The 27,572-nt window shown below is 44.6% G+C and overlaps 1 protein-coding gene across 6 annotated transcripts in view; it reads right to left on the bottom strand.

Annotated features, from left to right (window-relative positions):
* The window catches only part of NFATC2 (nuclear factor of activated T cells 2), an 88,574-nt gene that overhangs the window by 17,388 nt on the left and 43,614 nt on the right, over window positions 1–27,572 (bottom strand). For all 6 annotated transcript variants that reach the window (XM_031616030.2, XM_090152248.1, XM_031616020.2 and 3 more), the window contains exons 7-9: window positions 15,531–15,586; window positions 14,510–14,636; window positions 12,246–12,941 (exon numbers count right to left, since the gene is read on the bottom strand). In XM_031616030.2, the coding sequence (XP_031471890.1) occupies window positions 12,246–12,941; window positions 14,510–14,636; window positions 15,531–15,586 (879 nt within the window). The remainder of the gene's footprint in view (window positions 1–12,245; window positions 12,942–14,509; window positions 14,637–15,530; window positions 15,587–27,572) is intronic.

The following is a 27,572-nucleotide window of genomic DNA, read 5'->3' as shown; positions in this document are numbered from 1 at the left end:
AGGGTCTGAAGATACAAAGGGCTGCAGCCTTATGTCAGCTGACAGAAGCAGTTTTCATGGTTTCAGGGGCTGGCCATCTCTGGTGGGGATTTCCCCTCCCCCAAAGGGCACCCCAGAAACACCCCCTGACTGCATTTCTTGCTCACTGCCTGTACAAGGCACTTGATCTGGCCCCACTGCTGCACAGGGGCAGCATCAGAACAGGGAGAGAATAACACGAGAGTGGTTGGTTTGGTTGTGTTTTGTTGTTTTTTGTTTTTGTTTTTTTTTTTAAATTCTGTAATGTCATCTGCATCCAGCTGTTAGTATTTTGGAAATCGCATGGGTTTTGTTTTCCTTGCGTGGTTCAGCATGCTGATGCTCCAGCTGCAAAACCTCAGTGAGTCTGCTTAAAGTGGGACAGTCCATGTCCTGGCCAGCACCTTCCCCCCTTGGGGTCCTGAAGGCAGCTTCCTCATCACCCTTCTGGGAATTCCATCATAACCTCACCAGAGGAGAGTGTGGTGGTCAGGACCTGCACAGGCATCTAAATAATGTGGCAGACAAAACATCTTAGTTGCAGCCAACTGCATCATCTTGACTCCAACATGCTCCAACTGCTTTTTCTGAAAGTATGGCAATGCCTACACCACTGCCTTAAAGGTTAGGAGCAAGTGCTGAGGCTTACCTCCAAGGAAAGAACTTTTAACAGGGTCTGGATTTTACAATGATATTAACTGTGGTTAACAGATAGTGCTTTACTTCTTAAACCATTCTTCCATTTGACAGCTGAATCCCACGTCTCCAATTCTTGTCCTCACAACTCTAATTCCATACTCAGTAAGTTGGACAAAATCTTCCATGACTGAACAGTCAGACAGAACCACTGCTCAGTGCAGTAACTGGCACTGCCAAGCAACGAGGGAAACAGTGATAGGTGATTAATAACCCCAGTGAGCTACAAAAGAAAGCATAAGCTCTACAGAAGTGCATTTGTTGCAGAAGGGATGTTTAGAAGAATGCCAGGGAAAGGCTTGGTGGAGGGAGAAAAGGGAAGGATGGAGGGGCAGGGAGCTGGGATTCTGGACACAGCTCCTTGGCCACTCATAACCACAGGATCTGTGAGGGGCTACAAAACTCACACAGTCCTACAAACCAGCATGAGAAATACTGGGAAAAGAGCAAAGAAAAAGATCAAAGTCTGTGGGGAAAAGGAGCAGACAAAAACACTCTTTAGAGAATCCCAGAATCCTACAGATGATAAGTATATCATAGCTGAAGATACACAAAGCTGAAAGTAAATGCACAAATATACAGCGTGGGCTGCTTGGAAGGTCACTAAACCAGAGGAGAAGGGATTACTTTAATTTCCCCTTTTACCTGGAAACAAAAATAAACCAAGAAAACAAAATAATCACACTATCTCTTTAAGGGGTTGGAAAAAACCCGTCTGAGAAGGGGGGAGGCTGGGAATGCCTGGCTGAAGGCTTGCTCTTCTCCACCCCCAGCAGCAGCACCTCGTGTGTCTGTTACCAGGCTGCTGGATGCATGCACAGTGTGGGAGAGGCGGGCTGAGGAGAAGAGGATGTGAAGTTTGCTGTGCTGTCCAGAAGACGAAAACACTAGTGCTGTTTATAGAGGGAAACCCAATTCGTCAGCCCAAATGAATTCCTGTGCTAATCCATGCAGGCTTCATGTTTTCCACCAGCCCCAGCCACTGTAAAGACTATCTTTAGGAGGCACAGTGTGTTTGGAAAGGAGCAGCTGGAAAGAGGGGACGCTTATGCCATCTTGGAAGGCTTTCTGGTATGGAAAAAGAGGAATGCTCTCTTGGGTCTCCCCACAAAATTAAAGCATCTTCATCCAGAGCAAAACGGTGCCAAGCACAACAAACAAAAGCGGCTTTCCCCAATTCTCCTGGGCAGCCTCACTGCAGGGTTCACAATGGTTTCCATAGAACTTGTTTTGCTATCAAAACAAATTCCATCCATCCAGGCATGATGGCTGGATGCTTTCTGAAGACAAGAAAGTTAATTTTCTCATTTCTTTGTCTGCCAAAGCATTTTTGCCTGTGTGCCACAGCCAGGGAGTCCCTGGATCACTGTGCATCAGCGTGCGTCCTGAACAGAGACATCCTCGAGAGGTTCTGGTGAGGACACACAACGAGCAGAGCGACCTCTGCAGCGAGGCTGGGGCACACACAGCCCTTGGCTGCCGCTCCCATTCCTCAGCCCAGAGCCACCTGGGTGCAGTGTGGCTGTGTGTGGCAGCAGGAGGCTCCTGCAAGAGCCCAGCCATCGGCTGCACACACCTCTCATTGCATGCATGGGAGGAACTGAATGTCTTCCTATTGACCACAACCTGACAAAAGGCTTGTAAATATTACAGTCTAACTGGGATTAATGGCTACTTGGTTTGCACTGCTGGGGGATGCTGCCTATTGAGAATGTTGCATGCAGAAGAGGTTTCTTCCAGCCTTGTGCACAGCCACTTGCCCTCGATGGTGGTTTCTGAAGAGCAGAGATGCTGTTCTGCATGACAGAATTGGTCAGAGGAGCACTAAAAGCTACTCCTCCTCCACGCCAATCCTCCTCACTAACAGCCCCCTTGGCTTGTCTGCTGGCTGACAGGACCTTGGTACTCCTTCCAAGAAGGAAGACAGCACTCCACTCAAAGCCAATGCATACGTGTAACGAAGAAACCAGATAAGGAAAAACTAATGCAATTTTAAAGAAAAAAGACACACAAGACATAATGTAATTAAAAACTATAAATCTCAGAAGTCTTCTCTGACTTGCCCTGCTCCTCTGATTCAAGCCATGCCAGTCTGCTCTGTGGACCTGCCCAGTGCCCACGTTTTCAGACAATTTCCAGCCTTTAGCAAATATCAATTTGTACAAATACACAGTTACACCATATCCAAGGGCTTGAAGTGAGGGACACACCTAAGCCAACAGGACAGCTAGACAGTGACCGTTACCTACAGAAATGCCAAGCCTTACTCTGGGGTGATGGGGCAGAGCTGTGACTCGTGTGACTGCAGCTCTGCACACAACATCCGAGGGCAGGAACTGCTCAGCACCAGCACCTCCATGGACACCTTCAGAGCCCGCTCCCTCCACATAGGAATGGGAAACCCCAGGGGGCTGTGAGCATCCCCCAGGCAGCAGGAGGGATCTGGCCAGGCAGGAGAGCAGTGCCGGGTGCATCACTTTGCCTCCTCTGGCCCTGGGGCTACTGAGCCTCCTGGAGCTGGGCTCTGACAACATCTCCAATGCTGCATTGCTCATAATGACAGCTACTGAACCCAGGGGGGTTTAACTGTCACAATACTTTCACCATTGACTCCCCTTCTTTTGAAGTGGCTCCCCCCTCATTTAGTCATTCTCACTCTTTCCTAAGAAACTTAGAAACCACCTAAATAAATCAGCACCGATTGAGACACTGCAAATGTCATAAGAGTCATTCATGTGTCTCACTATTTGTCCTACGTTTGACTTGATTCATTCATGAATGATGAAGTCATTCATCATTAAGAAACTGCACCAAACCACACCACCCTTTGGGAATCTCTGACTTGGCTCCCCTGGCACAGATAATCAGAGGGAATGATTGCAAGCTCACACTCCTCTAATTTAGTGCTTTTGCGCTGCTCCAAATTATCCTCTGCATGTTAAAAACAAAGGCTCAGCATCCTCGCACGAAGGAAGAGCAAGTCAACACAGAAGCCCTGAAAAAGGATGAAGCCATACAGTGTCAGCTGCGAGATCTCCCTGCCATGTGGTGCAACCTGGTGCACACCAGATCTGCCGATGCCTCCCTGCCAGGAGCCAAAGCGTGCCCAGAGTGCAGGATGGGATGCTGTGCCCTGTTCTCCCCTGTCACACCTGCCAGTTATCCACGTGGGAAATTCTCCCTCAGATGCAAACCTATCACTCCAGTGTCCATGGGCAGAAGCCAATAATATTCTTCTCACTAAATCTAGTTCAATGACAATTTCACTCTAAATAAATGGTGTTTGTTCAGCTGAGGGCAGATTTTATTCCGTTTTGGAGTGCAAACAGTTTCCAAATTAAAAAACCACAAAAAGACGTGTCTTGATTAAAATGGGAACTGTGTGGATTAAGAGAACCTGCAGGGAGATGGAGAGTATTAGACCAGTTTCTCACTTAGTGAATTAGTGCTGCTCTGCTGAGTCACATGGGCAGCACCCCCGAAGTCCTTTGATCCTCATTGCTTTTGCTCTAGGTTATAGTAGCTGAAGATTTAACTCCTTTATATCTAACATAATCCACTGCTTAAATCTAATTCAGGTCCAAGTTTGTTTTCAAAGTCAATGTTATCAGACCATTAGTCATGTGAATATAGAGAGGTCAGAGTCTTAACTGCCAAGTACACTGCAGAATCTGTAGTAGACAAGCACCTATACTGAAGAATGGGACAGTTTCCAAAGCTGGGAATAACTGGATTTAGGTTTTTGCACAGACCCCTTTAGAGAGAGGATCCATCTGTGAAATTCACAGCTGGATATACGCCCAGACTTCTGTGCTTGCAAAATTGAAGCACGGGGACTTGGAGAGATGATTCAGACACAACTGCATTGTTTACACATTTTAGGCTGGCTTTTACCTTTTTCTGGCTTCTTCTCGGCAAACACAGAAAAAGTTATATTACAAAATGAGGGACTGTGACAGTTAGCAGCTGGCTGAACACTCACATTAGAAGCTAGCATGCTGGGAAGAGAACATTACAGTCTTCGAGCATTTGCTTTCTTTCCCCAATCTCTGACGTCCCTGATGGCGTGACTACAGATGTGCTGCTTGTTTTTCAAATCGCAGAAGTAGGAACGACCTATTGGGTCACTCAGTGCCTCCCATAGCCAATGCAGGGCTGTCTTGTGCATTTGTCCAGTCTGCTCTTACACTTCCTCAAACAGCACACTGCATCCAAGCTAGAGCATACAAGTCTCTGGGAAACTGGTGAGTAACTAGCATTACAAAGTGACTGGGTGCTGCAAGGCCATACCAGCTTCTGCTGGGCAGAAAAGCAGCTCCTGCTGCTCAGAGTTGGTATAAGAACATTGCCTTTGACAGGAAATTCAGATAGTTTGCCCTTTTTATTTTAAATTGCTAGGGGTTTATAAATAATGGCATTTTTTAAGAAATAAAGTATGAAAAGCTAGTGGCAGAAAAATGAATTTTAAATTATTCACCGAAGGGCCTCATTCTTGTGAGAGACAAAAAGCTACAGGGCCACAGGTGTCCCAGCAACTGCTGTGCTGCCTGCCAGCAACTGCCCTCAGCTGCAACAGTGCTGCTGGTGTGAAACATGCTGTTCTTCTACAGCAGAAGGCTTTGCAACTGCCTTTCACTTTGCACCACAAACAGGCTGTGTATCTTCAAGATGGTTACTTTCTCCAGGCATCTTACTTCACACCAGCTAGAGTAAATGTTCAGATACTGTCCCAGCCTTCCAATGCAATGGGGCTCCTTACAGCTGCCCGCAATATTTTGGAAGCGCAGTTTGAAAACTGCCCGAGCTGCCTGCACCCTGACCCGCACAGCAGGATGGCAATCCGATGGCAATCCTCCCATTATACTGGGATTCCAGGGGAGAAAACATCTCTACTCTTTTCTCACTTTCTTGCATTCTTAACACTAACAACATTTGTAACAAATGAAACTGTGAAAAGCATCAACACCAAACACAGGTGCTGAAGGCTCGTGAGTCATTCACCTAATAACCATGAGATTGGTTTTAAAAATGGGCAGTCAATCCCTGCTGCATCCTTTTTGCCGCCCGGATTCTGGAAGACTGAGACACGATCATAGTTTTAATGTTTTGTTGCTTTTCTTGGATCAAACTTGAAAAGATCACTAAGAGAAAAAAACCTCATAGTTTGCTGCAGCTGCCTGCATAGGGACTTTAAATCACTATCAATATTCCAAGACTCACAATGAAATTACAAGAATTAGCAAAACCTTTGAGCTGCCATGTGGACACAATGCAGATCACCGGTTACACTTACACCAACTACAAAGAATTGATCTTAGAGGGGAGATAACCAAATACACCATGAGGACCAAATACACCAGCAGCATGGCTAGCTGCTGGTGTAGCTCCCAGGGGGAACAGTTCCCCCCAACAACACATAACATAACAACAACATAATAAATGAATCCAGCACATCGCGTCAGCTATGCAGGAAGTAATGGCATCAGGATTCATTTTGAGGTGGTAAGCGTACAAAGCTGAGCTCGTGCAATTATTGCCCATGTGAGAATCCATTCTATGACACGGGCTGCAGCTACAAGTCCAGGCAGCTGAGAGGCACTGGTGCTGCTGGTGAAGCCCTTCCTGTGCAGCCTCAGCCATGCTGGTACAGAACCCTTCCGCAAAGCAGCTGGTGGTGCTTCCCACCTTGGCACCAGACGTGCTGATTGCAGCGGTTTTACACCAACAGAGCTGTGCCTGTACAAGGGCTCTCACCAAAATAGCTGTGTTAGCAAAAGAACAAAAATCAGCCACCTCGACCAGCAGAGTTATGTGGTGAGCTGCCTAAGACAAGCCTTGTGAAAGGTTTCCAGAAAGCACTCCTCCAGCTCAATGCAAAGTGGTAACTCTAGGAGTTAACCCCCTTTCCGGCTTTGCACATTTTTGTTATAAGCCATTTCCTATCTTCACATTTCTCATTTCCAACAGCCTCCATTTCAACAAAATGTTGTCAAAACAGTTATGATGTTGACTGAACTGAAAGACTCTGTGCATAACACTCAGTGTCACCCCTAGCTGACAGGAAGACCCCTGACTCATTTTTCTTACACCCTGCACTTGCTTTACGACAGCTTTGCTCTTTCTCTGCACTTTTTAGTGCCGTGCACTAAGAAACGAGGGTGTTTCTAACAGCCACACCTGTTCTCAGAGACGGGCAATGTATCCCTGCCAGCAGTCAATCATTCAGTTCTATAAAATGGATCGTATACTTAGACAAAAACAGTCAAAAAATAGTGAGTTTGCTGCAAAGACAAAAAGGAGAGAGCAGCTCTGCCATTCCTCCTGTTGGCACATGGGAGCTGTGCCTTCACTGTCTCACTGCTACCCCTGTGCCTGCATACAGGACATGGCTCGGGGTCCTGGCAGCCTGGATCCCTCAGGCCAGCTGCTGTTTCACCAGTGGCATTCTGCATCACCTTGGGCAAATCTCTCAGCAGCTCCGTGCTCCATCCATCTGTAAGAGCAGGGGAGAAGCCTTGCCTGCTGCTTTCTGCAGTGGAATTATTTCAGCTTGTTACCGTTCCTCTGCACTGAACGAATAATGTCACTGGACTGAAAAATGTTACTGTTGTTATCCCTTTAAACTGAAAGTGGATGTAGCCTATTTTGGCAGATGTCTTCCAACAGATGGGTGTCTATGGTCTTTATAAGAGCTGTCTGCTGTCTGTGATTCAGACCATCTAAGGAATGCCACGAGCGTGGAGCAAATGGACAGCAAGTCTGGGAAAGGACTTTATTGTGGTTTAGAAGCTCTCAATTCCTAAATGAATGAACAAGTTCTTTTTTTCAAATGACTCTGCCAGCATTTCAAAACTATCGCTGAGAATTGCTTGATGCCTTCTGAAAACTAGGGGCTTTCTGCTGATAACTGCCCACTGGTTAAAGTCTTCAAACAGCAGCAAATCGTGTGGACCAGGGTTTACTGCCTTGGTCATCAGTTCCTGGTGGGACTCTGCCCATCAAGGCACCGAGAGAGCGTCCACACACCCATCCTGACTGTCAGTTCTTGGCAGCTGTGCCCGTGGTCTCCTAATGGAGCCTGCATGTTCTTTTGAACAGGAAACGCTTTGTAACACAACTTGCCTGTGGGCATTTACTGCACCAATTACAGATTACTGAGCTTGAGAACAAAGAGGTGCCAGTGGAACTATGGTTTTAATCACTCGATTCATTTTCTTCCTTCCTCCACTGCTGATTTTAGATGTATGGGTTTTTCTTTTTCTCACTTAGTTTTCCTTTGCATGTTTTTAGGCAGCAGGACAGTCACTCAGAAAGTCTACTGGGAGAGGAGCGGTCTTGAAAAGGGGCTGAATTTTCAAACAGTGACACAACACAGGAGACCTGCCTCTTGATATGGCAATCTTTCTCCTTCCACCTTTTTGTTCTTTTTTCATATCACACCCAGCAAAGCAGGACTCTGGCATGTGACAGCAAGACTTCAATCCTAGCGTGACACAAACACACAACAGCAGCAATCCAAAAACGAAGCATGCAGTGTCCCCTGCGAGTGGTGTAAGGTCCCAGCAGAGAACAGAAAATCTGTAATAAAGTCAGTCAGAGCATCAGGAACGAGTCTGGTGAATACACAGCTCTGCTGGTGTGTTTGAGCAAAACGCTTCACATTTGGTAAAACCCTGTCTGAGCAGAAATGACCACACCTTCTATGAAAAGTAGTTCTAATTAAAAACAGAACATGGCTTTTTATGATGCAAATTGCTGCCCTCACTAAACCGCAGCTCATTTGTAACATGCAAATTCACTCCTGTCTAAAGCATAGGGAAACAGGGACATTTCCCTCCCTGCCTTGGATCACTCTTTTTCTCTGTGCATTTCTCGAGTGCAGACACACAATGAAGACAACTATAAATCAAACTAAAGCACCTCCAACCACCTTTTGTGAAGAGAGAGAAAAGCTGCTCAGGGAAAAATCCTCCTGTCCATGGAGGAAAGAATTGCATTTGATTTCAGACCCTGGATTTTCTAGTAGTTGAATCACAGAACACAAAAAGAAAATGTAGAGGTCTTGCACACTCCCAAGTAAGGGCAGTGGTTACTGTGGTGGGGACGAACGCGTTGCTCATATCACAGGGGAAAGTGCCGGTGAATTACAGGCGTGCCATTGCACACATTCTAAGAACTTTCTTTTGCATGTGAAATTTTCTCTGGAATACATGAGTTCACTATGAAACACCTCTGCCAATCATCAGTCTGATTGCACTACACAAGCATCTGCCTCGCTTCTCCCCATTAAAGATTACTGGTGCACCAAAAATCACTTAACGATGCTATATCAAGCAGACAGCTCTGAGCATCAGATGTGGTTAGATAGTTACCATCTGAATAATGACAACCACTTTTCTTTGTAAAGCAAAAAGCACACAGTGTGACAGCTAAAGCTAAAAGAAGGACTAAATCTGGGGCAGGCAGCTTGATAAAACAACAGCTTTTTGTTGTTTTATCCATTTATTTGTATATGGAAAGACCTAACACCACATTTACACTGAACCTCTACAGGACACTTTCAGACCACGTGGCATCTGAATGCTTTGCCTGTGATACGTTCACCCTCCTCCTGCTCTTCTCACACCATCGCAGTATCTGTGTGGCAGATGGGAGCTGTGGCAGGCAGCTGAGCAGCTTCCCAGGGCTGTGCAGGAAACCCCTGGTTCTGCAGCAGGAGCACAGCCAGTGCCCCAGGCCGCAGCCACTCCTGCTCTCGATCTGCCCTTGTGTGCAAGTCAGCACCAATACGTTCTGGATGGTGTCACAAATAATCCGTTTTTTACAACCTGTTCTGCAGCGGTTGGTTTTGGTGACGAGCTTTACAAAATTGAAGCCTTGGCTTAAACTTGATCTTTCTATGGTCTTCACCTGCATTTGGAACAAATCGCTTCTTGCCAGCATTACCTGATGTCCCCTGAAGGTTTTCCTGACCACTTATCTTCACTCCCAACCTATTTACAAGAGGAATGAATCTGTGAGGCAAAGATTTTGCTGCTCATTTTCCACCTACAGTCCCTTCCTCTGGGGATTCTTCTTTACACTAGTTCATCAGAAAGCTGTGTGTGTCTGTATATACATATATATATGTAAAATAATTGTGTTAAAGTAATTGTGTTATCTCTGAGATGTTCTTCCCTGGTCACATCCAGGAAGGCTCAAACACTGGGACTCTGTACTCCCTCTGAGAGGCGGCAGCTTCAGGAGTGAGAAGTGATGGAGCAGGGCTTGTCCCAAGGCACACAAGTTCACGGCAGAGCTCAGAATAGAAGCAAAGTCCAGAACATTAAGGCTGTGTGTTAGCCATGAAGACAGAGGACAAGAGGTGAGAAGAAGGGGTCAGAGATGCAGGAAGAGTCGAAAGCTGGACTGTCAGCAGAAATATGGAGAAAGAAGAACAAAGAGGAGGGAGGAGGAAGATGGGGGAAGGGAAGAGGACAGAAGGGAAGCGAGAGACACCAGAACAGTCATTGCCTAACATCTGAACATCAGCGACAGGGCAGTGCGCTCGTGCCAGGCCAGGCTGGGGAGCCATCACCTCAGTATCTGCCTGTGAAAGATTGCAAGACTAATGGCTCACTTTATCTCAGAAGAGTTTTCTGGATAAAAGGGATTTGAGGGCAAAGCCTCCATAATCCTTTGGGTTTGGTTTCTTTTAATACTATAAAGCACAAAAATAAACTTTCTAGCTAGGAAAAATATGGCTTTTGTTAAGTTCTGAGTCACTTTTCCCCAGCAGCAAACAAAGTGGCTTTTCAATTCAAGTCCTGAACGTTTCAGAATCAAATGTTTTGCAAAGTCCTAAAGTAAATCCTAAAGTTTTCCAAGTCACACTTCTAACTGATGTAAACTCACTGAAGTCACCTTGCTTGATTTGTGCAGAAGAATTGATATGTTAATCTCTAACTCTCACACAGAAGCCTGGAATTTCATTTCTAACTCGCTGCTATTCTGCCTAATGGCTCCTCTTGGAACAGAGGTCAAGCGCATCCCTTGTGAGCTGTGCTGTATTTACGTGTTTCTGGCCTGATTCAAAATCCATTGAAATTAATGCGGTCTGTTTTGGGAGTTCATTTAAGTGGACTTGGGCTCAACTAAAGTTTGCTAGCTTTAATTTCATCTTTCCTTCTTTCTGTTTCTCTTACAAGGTTTATGCCAAGTATTTCTATATAGAAACCTGGAAGAGCCCCTCAGCTACTCATATTAAAAATGCCTTACAACACAGCATTCATTTTTATCATCAGAAAGATCATCTTGCTTTGCCCCATTCTCTGAACGGGAAGTGGATTTTCTTAGCTGTTTTCATGCAGGTCTAGCAAATTTCCTAAATCATATTCACTATTACAGCCCAACTTGACACTTCTTTTCAGACAAAGAGATTGGTAAAACCTCTACAGATTTTACTGTCACAGCACCAAAACCATATCAGTCACATTTCAAACAGAGATCAGTGGAGTAAATAATACACGTTCTACCCTGTCCACAAAAGCAGCAGAACTGTGTGTGCCACAACCACAGAGCACTCAGTCCCTCAACCTGGGAAAAAAATTCCTTCATGCGCACAATTTTACAACTCTAGTGGGATACTGAAGGAGAAATCTCAAATCATGCATGCAGTTACCTAGACTGTGAGGATAAGAGCAATGAATACATGCAAAAATGAAGTCTTTACTTTGTAGGAACACTCTATATTAGCAGCAATACATCAAGCAATCTCACTCTGCTCCAGTATAATCAGTGTAAGTTTTTTTAATGGCCTTCATAATTGCAGCAGCCAGCAGCTAGTATTAACTTTGCATTGATTTCCTCTTGCAAGGAACAGTCCTACTATTTTAATAAAAGAACCAACCAAGCAGTTTGCCAGTATCTGCCTACCTAAGAAAAAGCAGGATATGTTCAAAGAAAGCTTTACTCTAACTTATATTCATTCCTAAAGGCTAAATCTGCAAAGCTCACAACAAAGAAACAGCATTGTTTTACTTATCAATGTCCTACTGTTCATCTAGAACATCTGCAATAGTTTTGCCTGCAGCACAACCCTATTCATTACAGGCCTTGATAGACTGTTCAATGGGGTTTTTTTGGTACAAAATGTACAAAAGCATTTTACAGAGTGGACTTTGCCCTGATATGAATAATAAAAAATAATTTAAAAGTGCATTTTGTTTCAATTTCTCCATTTTCCAAAGTAATGCTTGGCAAATGGAAACAAAATGGCAACAGCTTGAAACCTCACAACTCGCTCCATGTCACGAAGCAAGACAGAGGGTTTCTGCTGAACGCTGCGTTCTGCACAGCAGCCACAGCACATTGCCATCTACCAAAAACGCAGGGATAAAAGACAAAAAACGTATGAGCAAACAGCAAATACACACACTCATCAGAAGAAGGCCTCGTCATCGCTGTGCCAAGGAACAGGTGGGATTTACAAGCCGTGAACTTCCCCCCTCCCTCCAACCATCAGACCCGTACAAGAGAAGAGTGGTGCTTACCGTCATCCAGGTACGCCTGGTCCAAATTCTGCTCCTGCTTAATAGTGACTCCAGCTGGTAATACTTCTTTCTGGTCGCTGACTGGTTGTCCATTTTTTGCTGCCCGCTGGCCTGAAGCTGTCTGCTGCTGGATCACAGTAGGATATGAACTGGGACTTAATCTTTGTGCTTGACTGACTTGGGGCTGGCTTGGTCTTGCAACACTGGACGTAAAATTTTCACAGCACATAATGTGCTGAAATTCCTGGTGACTTCCACACCTCAGCTGCTGGTTGGTTGGAGAGTAGTGAATCACTGGAGAAGATTGCTGGTTGCCTGGAGAGTGGTGGAGCACTGCTGAAGTTTGGCCTGGGGAACCAGCATGCACTAGCACTGACCTGTGGGCATCTGAAATAGCAACCGGTGCAGCCATCAAACCGGACTGTTGGTAGCCCAGCTGGCTTGGGCTAAGGCTCTTGCTTCTTTGGTATACTACTGCAGCTGGATTCTGCTGATGGTATCGAGAATCAGGAGAAGAAAGGCTCGAGCGCAACTGCTGGCAGGGAGCCATAGTGGCCACAAGACAGGAAGGGGATTCGGTGACCATTGTGTGCTGTGAATAGTACGGCTGTGTTACTGTTCCCAGACCACTGTGTACTGTATTGCAGATTAGGGCTGGATCATAGTCATCAATGGGCTCTGTTTTGATTGATGGTACTACAATAAAGCATGCAAAGGATGTTATTCGTAACAAGCTGATGAGAAACAGAGAAGTTTTCCTTGAAGTAAAAAGAGATTTAAACCGTTTACACGTTCAAGCTCATATCGCACAGGCATTAAGTTTAACAAAACATATATATGCAATTGTGGGAGGCTCTCACTTGAAAGCATTTTGTACTAAGATGTTCCAGAAAGTCTTTAATCAATTATTGAACCAGAAATTTCTGAAAATTGAAAAATACAATATTTTAAGTCACATATTAATTCATTTAAGAGCCATTCTGGAACATAAGCAAAATAAGAAACACCATAGATAGGTGTTCCATGTAATATTTGCATCTGAAAAGAAGAGCGAATGAACAGTCATTCTGTGACACATAGCAGTGCTTCACTTTTCTACCAAACATTTAGCCAGTGACCAAAGGCAGTGCTGAACTGCTTCAGGGCTGTCTTTCAGGTCTTTTGCTACAAGTAACATCCTCAGTAGAAAGACCACCACTTGGGAAAAGTGGCCTGAGTCTTGGTATGAATAAATGATGGTCTTCTGGTCTTCTACAGATAAATTCTGACATTTCTAAGGCTTTTTTTTTTTTTTTTTTTTTTTTTTGGTTTAAACCCTTCCCAAAGCTTACTATAGAAATATCATACAATGGAAACCATATAAAGGTCAAGCAGCAGTGTTATTTCCTTGGGAAGTGTAAGCTTCTCTACTCTGAAGCAGCCTGTTTCAGAGGTTGTGTTTAAATTGTACTTTTCAATATTATTCAATAGGAGAACAATTTAGCACTGCATTAAACCTTTGTGTCAGTGATATCCTACACAGTTCATACATCTAAGGAGAGAATCAACAACTGATAAGTTGGAGCAGATTAAAATAAAACCAGGATGAATGTTTGCTTGCTCTTAGAAACCAGTCAAATTAAGACATCATTTTGAAGCTTGAAAAAATCTGGTACTGTTATTTTATGCTTTTTGGTTTCCACAAGCACAATACTCTGATTTTCTCACAACGTTTTTCTCCCAGCCAAAGCTAAGAAATTCTGGGAATCTCATTAGTAATCCTGTTGCGTTTATTGTGAGATTGCTCACCAATTCCCAAGAGTTGAAACATCACAAAAACACTCATATTTTTCTCAACAACTCCATTCTGAAGACTATATATTACTCTTCTTCCTCCTTACCAAGCCCTGTTTAATTTTCCCAGATCCGATGTTATCTTACTGTTGTACACGTCAGCTGGGGCAGGCAATGCTCATTGTTTTCACAGGGTCAAATCATGTCACAAACTGAGTCTGCTCCCACTGAAGTTGTTGGCAAACTCCCATCAAGTGAATGAGGCAGAATCAGTCCGTGGCCTACGTAGCTGCCCCCTTAAGATTATGGGAAATTCTCAATCTGAAATCACATGCATCCTTCAAACCAAACAGTTGTTGAGCACTTATTTGCAATTAGCTGAATGAAATTAGTAAAATTTAGACCCTCATACACTGGGGAAGCAACATAGTGGAAAATAAAATCTTGCTCGTGAGAACGAGGCAACAACTTGCACTGCCCTTGAGAATTACCTGGGTGATAGGTAAAATGCTGGGGTTGGCTTCTTTTTCTTTTACCATTGATGACATAGAAATTCACCTTCACAGGAGTGCGGATGTGCTTGTTCCGGTACTCCGGTATTTCTACGAAGAGCATGCTCTGCGAAAGGGGATGGTGTAGAATTAGTAACTGAGGCCAGCAGCAGATTGTGGCGTGCATCCCCCCATTCCATGCCCAGGGATCAAGGAAGAGAAACCTTCCAATTCATCCCTATCAAGAAGATTACGTGAGGAAGAAAGGAAAAAAGAGCAGATGGCGAAAAACAGGAAGACTTTAGGTATTAGGAAATCGGTTGGTATGCACTGTATCCTCTCTGGTACTTGATGTTGTCCTCAATTTGCGGACAGAGTTCTCAGCTACAAATAAAAGACACAGAATGGGTGCTTGATAAACAATTAAGTATTGTAGATTTCCCTCTTTGTGTTAGAATAAACTTGGTTATTCTATAGGCTTCTTACTTACAGCCAGATCTTGATTCCACGGAAATTAACAGTGAGTGCCCCATTCTCTTCCACAAGGGCAGGCATGGCCCATGGCAATGCAAGTGCCAGCTGCTAAAAGTGCTGAGCTACTACAGTACAGTCCCAGTAGCAAAGTGAACAATGAGACTCATTCCCTTGAAAGACCAATGTTAATTTTAAATACTGCAGTGCAAATCCTGTCCTGCACAGTACAGTGCACCCAAGACTTCCACACAGGCAAAAGGAAGTCAGGACAGCCAGCATCCTGCCGAGGACTCTTTCAAAACTGTGCTGATACAATAGTGTCTTCTGCAAGAACACAAAATCTAGCAGTTATTCAATTTGCTGTGGGTTACTGCTAAATGAATAGTTTCTTTCTGCAGCACATCTACTACTGAAGCATTTGACATTTGTGCCTCACAGCAGTCAGATAGCAGCTCTTTCTGTTGAGACACTCTTTGGAAACTACCCCTGAATACAAGTGCTGTCTGAGAAGCTCAAGGAGAGGACATCCAATGTTTTGCATACTTACAGGCTGGCTCTTATCTTTATCCACTGTTGCCTCCATTTCCCAGATCTGCTGCCCATCTAGAAGAACATTACAGTATTAACCTAACTGTATTGTTTTTAAATCATAAAGCTGAGGAAAAAAAAAGCAACAAATTAAGGGCAAAGCTCTCAAAATGGACTTAATTTCAACCAAAAGGAACAGCATTTAATTTAAATACATCATTGAACACTTCTCTCGCCAGGAAAAGACTTACATATTAAAATTAAATGTTTATGTCGAAATTAAGCAATGAAATATTCCACACAAGTGCAACATCTGCTTTTTAGCCTACTTGATTTCAGCCAGCTTGACTGAAATCAAGGGGCACCAGGTCAGATACCTCCTTAATGGTCACACTGGGTCAGGGGCGCAGCAAACATTCTGCTGCTTTAAGCTAAAACCACACAGTTCCCCACCAGTGTAATAGGGACAGTGTGGGTGAGGAGGTGAAGGAAAGCCTAAGTAAAAATTCAGCTCTGGTGCACAGAGACTGTAGCATGCAAACCGAGTGACTTCAGGGCTGACTTCTAAAGGTGCTGTACTGTGAAGCTGGCAGATGCTCTGAGCATAGGTTTTTTTCTAGAATTAGTTCATCAGGGACAGATTCTTGATGTAACTGGGAAGTCAGCTATAGAATCGCAGAATCTCAGAAGTTGGAAGGGACCTCTGAAGATTATTGAGTCCAACCTCCCTGTTAAAGCAGGTTCCCCCCAGTAGATTGCACAGGAAGTTATCCAGATCACTTCTGAGTATCTCCACAGAAGGCTCCAGAATCTCTTAGGACAGCTGTTCCAGAGCTCACAGTAAACAAGATTTTTCTTATGTCCAGATGGAACTTCCCGTGTTTCAGTTTGTGCCCACCTACCCTTGTTCTGCTGCTGGGCACTGCTTGAAAGGAGGCTGGTCCCATTCACTTGACTCCAACCCTGTAGATATTTATTAGCATTGCTAAGATCCCTTCTCAGTCTCTTCCAGGATGAACAGTTCCAGTTCTCTCAATCTTTCCTCGTAAGAGAGACACTCCAGGCTCCTAACCATCCTTGCAGCCCTCCACTGGAATCTCCCTAGAAGATTCCCGTCTTTCTTGAAGTGGAGAGTCCAGAACTGGACACAGGACTCCAGGGTGTGCCCTCACCAGGGCAGAGTAGAGTCCCCCGCACCCTGCTGGCCACACTCTGTGCAATGCACCCCAGGGAACCATTGGCCTTCCTGGCCACAAGATCACACTGCTGGCTCACGGGCAGCCTGGTGTGCAGGGCCTTCTCTGAAGAGCTCCTCTCCAGCAGGACAGCCCCTAACCTGCATGAATGCAGGTGTAGGATCCCTACACTTGCCCTTATTGAGCTCTGCCCAGCTCTACAGTTTGTCCAGGTTTCACTGAATGGTAGCACAGCCTTCTGGTGTGTCAGCCACTCCTTCCAGCTTTGCATCATCTGCAGACTTGCAGAGGGTGCATTCTATCCCCTCATCCTGGTCATTGATGAAGATGTTGAACAAGACCAGATGCTATGCAAGATACTTGACTTCTGTTATACATGCCTTCTTACTATACATACTTATTTCTTACACGTGCAAAATAAAACTTCGGCACATGATAATAAGAAACACATCTCCTCTGACAGAGGAACAAGCCGAGTACCTTCAAAAAAAGAGCCTCTTATCTTTCTGAAAGTTTCATTTTAAAATGAGTAGTGATGACATATACAAAATATCATGCTCTGTAATACTGCAGCCATGGGGCTGGCGTCTGCATTAGAGAGGGATGAATTGCAGGGTCCCCTCCTGCATGCCCAGGCCTGGTAGCACAGCACAAAGTCTCATAAAAACACTTCTTCTCAGAGGACTCGTTATTTTTCCTGATTCTTGGAAATGCTGCAAAAGCTGCTTTTGTCCTCTGTTATTTAAGTACTTCTGCTTCTGGCAAAAAGGGAAATGAAAGAGTATTTTTAAATGCGTTTTGCATTTCTTCTGTCGCTTTCTCTTTGTTCTCCCCTCCACAGACATTGAGCTAACAGATGTGTCCAGCTCTCAGGGTATCATCTCCTCGGGAAGGGCTCATGCTGCTGCTGTGCCCCATTGCTTCAGCCCCAGGGTCCCAGCATGCCCCGTGAGCCCGGCAGGACCATGCCTTGCCTAGCACCCCCTATCCAGGAAACCTCAGCTACATTCTGGCCCCTAAACACTCACAAGGAGGAGGAGGGCTTCCCTGGGTGTCCACAATGTGCCCCTTCTTCTCTTTGACCTTGCTGGGTCCCCCTGTGTTTCCCTTGGCTTGCTGCGTTTCTTGCTCTCATGCATACACACACATCAGCGCTGCAACGCAACGTCCAAACGCCTCCCTCCAGCACTTGCCACAGCATTTTGTTGCAAGGAGGAAACACAAAATGTCTCTGGCTTCTTCTCTTTTCAGCATTTCAAGTCCCTCCCCAGCAAGTCAGTTGTCTTCTCCACGCTAGCATGTGGATTAGTGGCGGGTGGCGGGGAGGAGATGGCCAGAACAAGCGGAGTAATTGGAGCAGCAAGCTCTCATCTGGCTGCTGTTAGCCCTGCCATCCCAGAGGACCGCTGTGCAAATGAATGGAAAGTATTCTGATAGTTAATAACAAGCATTTGCTTTGGCCACTGCTCTGGGCTGTTGCAGGTTAAATCTGTGCCCCTATTAATGTAGCTAATGCTTTGCTATGGCTGCAATGGTAAACACATCTGGGGAAGCGGGAGGCTGCGGGTTTAATCCCGCAGATACCAAATGCATCATCTGATGACAAGGCAGTAAATACTTAATGGGGGGATTCCCCTTTGAGGTGACTCTTATGAAAAGAAACCATTGTAATAGGTACTAAGGAACCTTACCACATATGCCAAAACAACTCCAAAAGAGCAATTTTTGTAGCCCTCTGAGGAAAAGAGATGGTAAAAGGAAACAGGAAGATATGAAACAAGAAGATGTGACATAAAATCCTAATAGAGACATGCACTAGGAATAGTCTCAGCAATGCAATGCGAAGATGTCCTGACAAGGCCCACCAAGTGGGAACACTTGACACTGTTTTCCCTCCAGGCAGTGTTTTCATCTTTGTTTCTACACTGTTAAATTTAAACAGCCTGCGCAGATGCAACAGCACTAACTTTGCATAGAAGGCAGATATCAAAAGGATTTGTCAGTCCAAAATGCAAAAATAAAAGAGAAATAATTGCAAAAGTCATCTGCCATATTCATGAGGCCTGTGAAGCATATGTAACCACAACCACAGTTGATTTGATTTAGTAACCCAGCCACTGAAATCGCACTAAAAGCTAATGAAGCCAACCATAAAAATCAAATGATGTTTAGGCTGAGTCCAAAGTCTGAGGAGAGTAAGAGTGAGACAAAGCCCAACTAAAGAAATAACTGTATTTGGGGTTATCATTCTAACGATGATGGATGCATCTGTTTGGATATATTAATGCTTGCAGCAGCTAAACAGGATCCTAACAAATCTGTCAGCAGCATCAATCCCTGTTCCTTAGGCACCAAAACCCTGTTGACAATAAGCACTCCACAGCTCACTTGCTGACCTTAATGCTTAAATTCCAATGATATGGCTCCATCTGTCTAATGTGTCACTTCCATGGTTGTGAATGCATGAACTTTACTTCAAAGTAATCAATATCTGGTTTCCTTTTAACCCCCGTGGACAGGCATACTACAATGAGCTTCTGGCATATGCTATACTGCAATAGTGCAAAAACTGCAATAGTGCAAAAACTGCAACAGTGCAAAACCTGCAGTAGTGTGACAGCATCATTTTTCCTGAAGCATTTTAAAGAGGCAAGGTGCAGAGCTGTGTCAGCAGCGACACGCACCATGCAGAGCTCTGCAGGACATCCCGGTGCGAACACGGCCCATGTGAGAGCTCAGTGTCAGCTCCACGTGTGTGGTGCACCTCAAATTCAACCTCCTCAGTGGGAATTCAATCGGTGGCTCTGAACAGAGTAGTGGTAGTTCCACTCAAGATGATAAAATACTTTTGGATGTAGACCCTGAGGTCTTACCAGCCATGGCTGCCTCATGCAGTATTTTTACTGTTGTGGTTCCCTGCTCATTTAATGGTTTGTCTTAGTTGGCAAGTCTTTAACACCATAGGTCAGTGAAACGTTCAGGAAATAGAGATTTTTGTGCTGCTTCAGGGTTATGAGACATAGCATTAAACCCCGATGAGAGATCTGATTGTGTCAGCACTCTTTGGAGGAATGAATGAGTTGTTGGAAGAAAGTAACTCTACCCTATCTAGCTCAAACTGTGATCATACCAAAAGTCTTGCTTCAAACTTCAGGAAAATCAAAACGTCAGCCTGCATTAGGAACATTTTGGGTGATTCTCTGCAGCCCCTTATAAGGCTTTTTTTAACTAGCCAATTAAAGGTTCTCTGAACCAGTTACAGCCTTTACACATTATTCACAATCCTTTGCTCATGACTTTGGGGTCAGTAACTAGCAGAGAAACAAACTTACTACTTTATTTGAACAAGCATGACTGATGGGCTGAGAGGTTCAGGAAATTTTCTTTGCAGCTCTCTCCAACTGCAGACTAAGTGTACTATTGTGCCGATTCCGTACGGGATCCTGCGCCTGCATGTGATTTTATGCCCGAAAATGTACATTGCTTTTCAGTCAAGCATTACACAAATTACTTAATGAACAACCTGTTACCTTTTTCCCAGGCACCAAACCATGTGAGTTCCCTGCAGAAACTGAGCCTGGTAGCTCGTGGGGCAGCTGCCCTCACCACGCGTTTTTGCAGTGTTCCCTTTGGGCTTGCAATGAATTGTCCCAGTTCAATGTGTTTCTGGGAAACTCTTCCAAAAACACCCAACAATTACCTCTGTCAATTTTTATCAGTACACAACAGGCAACTCTGGAAACAACCAAGGCTTTTTAAGCCACCTCAAGAACAAAGCAAATAACAAGGGCTTTCCAGCAAAACAGTCACTTTTGGGATGTAGAAACCTTACAAATGGGGGAAAACATGCCGAAATCTCCTGCTATTTCTGAGGACGAATTCTGCTTTTAGCCGGGAAGTCATTCTGGTTCATGTCAGAGCAAGTTTGCTCAGTGCTCAGCACCCAGACCTAAGCAGTTGTGGCCTCCTTTTACTTTAGAACAGTTGCAAAACTTTAGAGCAAACACAGCACGAATGAAATTACAACTTGCAAAAGAAGAGCGACTGACTTCTTCACCGAGCTTGATTTTTCTTTCTGAAGCAGGACTGCCCACTGCAGTTAACGGAGCTCTGTTTATAGGGAGCTGAGGCCAGCGCCTTCATTTAACTGAGGACGTGGGTTTGAGTCACCAAGGCCAAAGATACAAGTCAAGGTCTGGGAGGTAAAAGGCCAACGCATTAGTCATCGCCATCCAGCCCAGCCCCACATCTGACATTTTGCACAGTGAGAATGAGTCTAGAGGAGATTTCTCCCCAGCTATTGTTGAGGAATTCAATTCACACTAAAAAGAACCATACAGACAGTAGTTGAGCAGCGAAGCAGCAGAGGCAGCCTGTCATACCAGAGCTCTCCCAAATAACCCCTTATGCCAAGTCATCCAAATAGATTAGTTGTTTTCTTAAGATTATATGTGTGTTTGTATGTGTGTCTGTGTGTGTGTGTGTATAAATTATTAAACAAAAGCTCCTCTCAAAATAAAACCACTGGGAACCTCCATGTAATAAAATGAGTCACACCAGGATGCGATGACTAAGTGGGAGAATAGGGAATTCCACTCCCTGTGCCAGCTTTTTATATGATCGATTTTCTGTCAACAGGTGATGGGAGCTTGTCTCTCTGCCATTTGTTTATTCCCAGAATTATTATTTTTTAATTTTCTCTTTAAACAATTAAGATTCAGAGCTGAATAACAAGGACCAGGCATGCTGCCACCAGGCGCCCCCATAGCAAACAGCGAGCCAGGGAATCCAGGCCAGTAGGGGCTGCCTGTGTTAATAAGGATTTACCAGCTGTAAAATTCCAAAATCTTGTGTCATACGGGGAAACCTTCCAAAACACTGGATTCCACCCTGTCTCGCTGAGCCTCTGACAGCTATGGCAACTCCATTTCTGCAGCCACACACTCTTTTGCATTTTTGTCTGTGTGATCCTTAGATTTTTTCCTGTTTTGCAGTGTTTTTCTGAGATCCCCAGCTTCATGTCTAACAGCCGTCCTGAGGGATTACAAGCACACCTGGCTCCAGCAGCACATTTGGCCACGTGGTAAACCTGTGCACAGAAAGATTTGCTGGGCTCTCGGCAGCTACGGTTGCAAGAAGCAGCAACAGATGTCCTGTCTGAGACACCCCAATCAGCTAAACAAAAAAGGACAAACTCAAATCTGCCTGATTAACACTTGTTACTCTGCAGCGTTCATAAATGATATCTGCTGGATGTCTTTTCTTTTGCTCAGAAAGAACAAATAGAACAGAAGCTCAGAGAAAACAACCCCTCCCCCCCAAACCTTCCTAGTTCTGACTTTTTTTTGCAGCAACAACTACCAAGCAGTCAATACAGTGCACTGCAAGGCATAGTAAGGAGCGGAGATTCATCTGTAAGGTGATCACTTTCAGCTAACATAAAAATCAGACGGGTCTCCTGACACAGAGAGCAATAATGCACAGCCCTGGGTCATCCCATCCATCGCTCCGCAGGTCTGCAGTTGGATATGTGAATGCAGCTTTTAATGCTAAAGTCTAGTCACAAATTGAGCAGAGCAGAAAAAGTGCTAGTAGTGCTAGCGTGCTTTCTACACCATCAGGAAAAGAGAAAGGTAGCAAATTTGTTTCATATACTATCTGCAGAACTTCACACACTGTGAACAAATGGAATTATTTCAAACTACAGTACCACTCTTCGTTTTGCTAACTCCATAAACACCCCCAGAGATTTGTGCTTTCTTCCTTAGCCTTTTCCATAACAAAATAAACAGCAGTTTGTTGGTTTGTTTTCACCATTTTGTCTCAGATTAAGATACCTTACAAACCTACACCGTGATGGACATCAGCAGTGTGTGTGACTGAGTTGTGACCCAGGTTCTAAAGATAAGTTCTGCTCCTCTCAGTTCTCCACCGCTTAAACCTTCTATTTCAGTTCACTGGTTCAGAAATCCAGTGAGAGAGCTGGAGCTGCCAGTTTGCACGATAGCTTTAAGGTTGTTTGCTGAACCAAGATACAAAACATCTCTGTTCAATGCATATGGGGAAAAAAAATGGAAGTTTCAAAATGTTTTGAGTTTCTCTTTTATCTTTGATTTGCTGACTAATTTGCATCAATAATTTTGCATCATTAAGTTCAAAGAGAAACTTGTTGAAAGTCGTCAATGATCAAAAAGACATTTTTTGATCACTGACAAAATCGTCAGACAGATGACTGCCATCCAGTCCCTGGTCTGGGGCAGGAGGAGGTGTTTCAGGCTTGTCACAGCAGAAAAGGAGAACATTGCTCTAGATGATCTTATAATTTCCTTTCACATCTCCCACAAAAGATGCCAATCTTCAGCCCCAGCTCCTCACAGTTACCAATACACAAGCCAACTTCTGTTCACACTTTGTGTCATAATGCCCTCCCATCACAGTTTTCTACAGCAAACTGCACTGCCCAGAAGACTGTCTCACATTTCAAGTTGAGCAGATAAACATCAACTTACACAATTACAACAAGTATGGGCTGCAAAAGGCACTTCCTGCACTTGCAAGAGTGTCAGCCAGTACGTGCCTGGGGATTCACAGATGTGAGGCAACACTGACTCTGGACTCAGCCTCCAAAGGGGCTGCAGCTCAAAAACACATCATCCCTTGTTCAGGCTGCCCTACTGCTCCCTTTGGGGCCTGGCAGCACACAGCTGAGAGATCAGGATTCACCCCATCTCACTGGACATTTTGGATGCTTTTCATAAGCAAGTCCCCCGATCTCTTGCTACAGCTGCAGACCATTCCCAGAAGGGTGGGATGTAAGAAGCTATAAATTCTTAATTTCTTATGTTTTTATTCTATTGTGCATTTTAACTAAATATATATGTAACAAATAATCACTCTTTCCATCAATTTGTAAATATACATCAAGTTGTAAATATAAAACCTTTCTAGGGAGCTGTGATTTCCTTTTAACTTTTGCAGGGAGTGGTGCAGGAAGATTGATAGCATCATTGGGTCTAACTTATTGTGCCTTACAAACAAGAACTTTTCTAGCAAGTGGAAATCTCAGAATCTGCTCCCTCGCAGTACAACAGCAATACTGAAAGCTGAGTTTGAAAGCAAAATCCCTACAGATCCTGCTTGCTTGCTTTTAGAATTGAAAGTAGTCTGTTTCAAAGAAACGTAATGATTTGCTCAGAATTAAAATAAAGTATGTGTCTACAGTAAGAGATGTACAGAAGAGCTGGAAATTGGAGAGAGAGCATAAGTCATACATATTCCATTAGAACAGTTATTGTCATTGCTATTCTAGTGATGGGCAAGTCATTGCAAGGAATGTAAATGTAAGAGACTGAGATAAAACACGGCTGCTTCCGAGCACACAACCCACTGCAGTTAGTATAGCTGGATGTGCAATGAGAGCCTATCTCCTCCAGCCACCTCCCATGGACAGCAGCACAGAAATGTGCACATGAGAAGCACAAAGTGCCCAGCCTTAGGACGGGCACACGCTGGAGGCCAGATGCTTCACCTGAAGCTGCAGATGAAGGCGCGTGCTACTGCTGTGCATGGGCATGGTGGTGACACAACAAACCGTGAACTGTGTTCTAAATGTTTTAGGAAAGCTGTCAGATACGACAGAGGGGGTAGAGGATGGAGCTAGAGGAAGTACAGGATAGAAAAGAGAGAGGAAAGAAGAAAGGCTGATGGGATTTTCCACTCCTGCTGTTCCAAGTGCTGGCACAGGCTCCGTGGCTTGTACCTGGGGTACGGAGCTCAGTGCCTCCATTCACACACAGCATCACAGGCACTGCACAGAAGAAAGATTCAACTCACTGCTGTCACTAATTCCCAGGGCAGACTGGCATGCACACTGAACACAGCAGTCCTGACCCTGCCCTGCAGTGAGCTCTCCTGAAAGCATCAGATGTTCAGGTACGCTCAGATTCATCTGCTCAGATAATAGCATCCTAAGAAACCACTGCCATAAAAATTAAATTACTGAGATAGACACGTAAAAGAACTCAAGGGAAAACAAACCAACAACAACAAAATCCTAGAACTCTATTGCTTGAATCTGGAGGCTGGAAAGATTTATTTTTGTTAAATGGACTTTGAATGTCCATGCTTCAGAGACCTGACAGCTGCATCAGTTCACAGGGCACAGAGAGCACCACCTCCTCTCCCTGCACTGCGCCGCTGAACTGGAAGATTTACGGTGGATCTCCTCCAAAGATGAACGCTTTCTGTTTGGGTTGTTCCTCCACCACCCACATTGTCCTAGCGATGATTCATGATGTCCATGTGGCCACCATAAGAGTTTGGCACGGGAAAGCCAGTTCATTTGCACTTTTCTCCTGGAGAAACACGGAACTTCTCTATCACTCATAGCAGAGCAGCAGTAACCAGTATACAAATGGGAGTAAACAACGCAACCAACAGCATCTGACTTGCAAATTATTACATGATAATTAAAACAAATACAAGGGGGGATTCCCAAACTGTTGTGTGGTTTTTTTAAACTGCATTGTAAGATCTGGGCCATAACCAAACAACAACACCCCTGACCTTTAGCATATTCAAAGCCCTCGATAGCCACAGGATTGCTTTCCCAGCTCTCTCTTCCAGATCACAACTGAAAGAATACACACGCTTCAAAAATTTCTATCTGGATAATCCCACCCAGTAACTTCCCCTGACCTATTTTTATTCAGATAGATAGGCTCAGTTAGGTTTCTTTGAGTTCAGATCTTGAACCCAGCTCTGCTTTGTGTGTGCTGACTGGTTATTTCTAATGCATGAGCTTCCCTGCCCTACAGCAGCTAGAGATTACAATCGCTCATCAGGAAGACGCAACCTTAAAAAGAGCTTAGAACTATAATGCTTGCATGTTGGTAAACCTTAGCATTAAGAAAATGAATTGTATGTAGGCATCAGCGGTTCAAACACAAGCACTTCATCCCCTCCATCACACACAAAGCACTGAGCTCCAGCCTCTTCAGTTTGTTTCCTGCTGCCATTTCCTGTGGCAAGCCTAGAATGAGTCCTTTACAGACTTCTTGGTGGCAAGTTAATTGCACTAGCTTGTAGTTAGCATACAAGAAGGCAGCTAATTTCATAATGAAATCGCAATGTAATTTTGGGAGTATTCTTTATTCTCCAGGTATTTCTAGGGGAAAAATGACATCTATTGTGCTCTGTAACAGAAATGTAAAAACTGTTCATTATTGTTCTCAGAGTCATGTTTCTCTGTGTCACAATAATGAGCGAACAATTGCCTACAAAATCCAGAGGAAATTGAAGAATACTTTAAGTATCCATCTGAAGAGAAAAACCTAACTGACAGCTGTGAGCCCCAAGAGCAAATTACTCCGTTCTGTAAAACTCCAACACCGGCACCTGGCTCGCTGCAGACACCTCCATACCCCAGGCCCTGGGTAGACCCAGCTGGTGGAATGTCTGTGAAACCCTAACAGGAGAACACCTCACTGCACAGATCTACTTGCACAAAAGTTTTTGGGAAAAGAAGGGATCTTGCTACTCTAATCTTAAATCCAGACAAACAAGCCAAACCAAGAACATCAGCAGAGTACAGCACGCCAAAAGCCATTAGATACTTGTCCACACCGCTGTTCTCACCCTTGCTGTTACTGGTAGAGCTAAACCTAGTGGCAAAGGTGGGAAATCAAATAGCGCTTGCTGGCACAGAGAAGGCTTGTGGCTGTTAAATGAAACTCAGAGAAAACTGTGTTTCCCCCGAGAGCTGCTGCATGTTCCTGCCCTCACAAAGGGACTGCTCTTACAGAGGCTCCCCGGGGCAGCATCACGAGCTGGGAGAGGACGCGACAGGCAGGGTCACGCGAGCAGCGAGCAATCCACCCACCTTCATGTTTATTGTGGTTTAGTTTGCTGCTGAGCAGCTTATCAGAGCTCTCTGCACACTGCTGTGCAGACAGAAGCTGCAGCAAGCAAACTCTCCCGGGTGAGTGCAGTATCCACCTCCTCCTTGCACCCAGCGGCATTTCTAATTGAGAAACTCGGCTGCAGAACCGGCCTTTTTTACTGTGTTCATGCAGCCTAACACAACAACAACCAGGCACGGAACTGTAATAATAATTTGAATAGTCCACAGTTCATAAAGGGAGAAGCTGAAAGTCACAGGTGAGTAAGATCCTAACTTTCAGACTGGCTGGGACACACATTAATCTGTACAAGCCCCGCAGAAAGGCTTTATTCTCCATCTACTGCATTCAGCCCCTGCACAATTTGCATATCCAGCTCATTTTCTAAACCTTCCTCATCTTAACGGGTATCAATTAAAGAAAGAAACCTTCACACTAAAAGCACTTCAGGGCATATCTGAAAGAGTTATTGCTGAATTATAAAGCAGTGCATGGACACACGCAGAACTACTGCCAAGCTTGCAGCAGGGCGCAGAGTCCCTCAGACACACTACAAACCACCAAACTGCGTACACACTTCTGATCCAAACAAAAGGTTTAAGTGTAGGCTTCCCAGCCTCCAAACATCCCCTCTGCCAATCATTTCTCCAAAGTCTAGCAGCCCGAGGTTGGCTGCAGAGGTAGCAGGGGAGCAGTGCAGGATATGGAATGCCAGCATGCAAATCCCTGCTCCAGACTGAGCGCTGCTGCTGGGCTAAGTCATGGCTCTCCACTACCAGGAGGTAAAAAAAGAGAAAAAAAAAAAATGCAGTTTCCCCAGTAGTGAAGAAAAGCTTTAGATTTAGTGTGGAAAATGTTGTTGTCCTTCTTACTTTCTAACATCTATTCCAGACAGAGCCTTCTCTACTCTCATACGGAAATAAGGGCTGGGCACTTCAGATGTTTCCTCGAAATGGCATTAAGAGC

This window comes from Phasianus colchicus, chromosome 17 (genome assembly GCF_987193195.1).
Source record: "Phasianus colchicus chromosome 17, bPhaCol1.hap1.1, whole genome shotgun sequence".
NCBI lineage: Eukaryota > Metazoa > Chordata > Aves > Galliformes > Phasianidae > Phasianus > Phasianus colchicus.
Note: the sequence above shows the minus strand (reverse complement) of the source record. Positions and strands in the feature narration are given on the sequence as shown.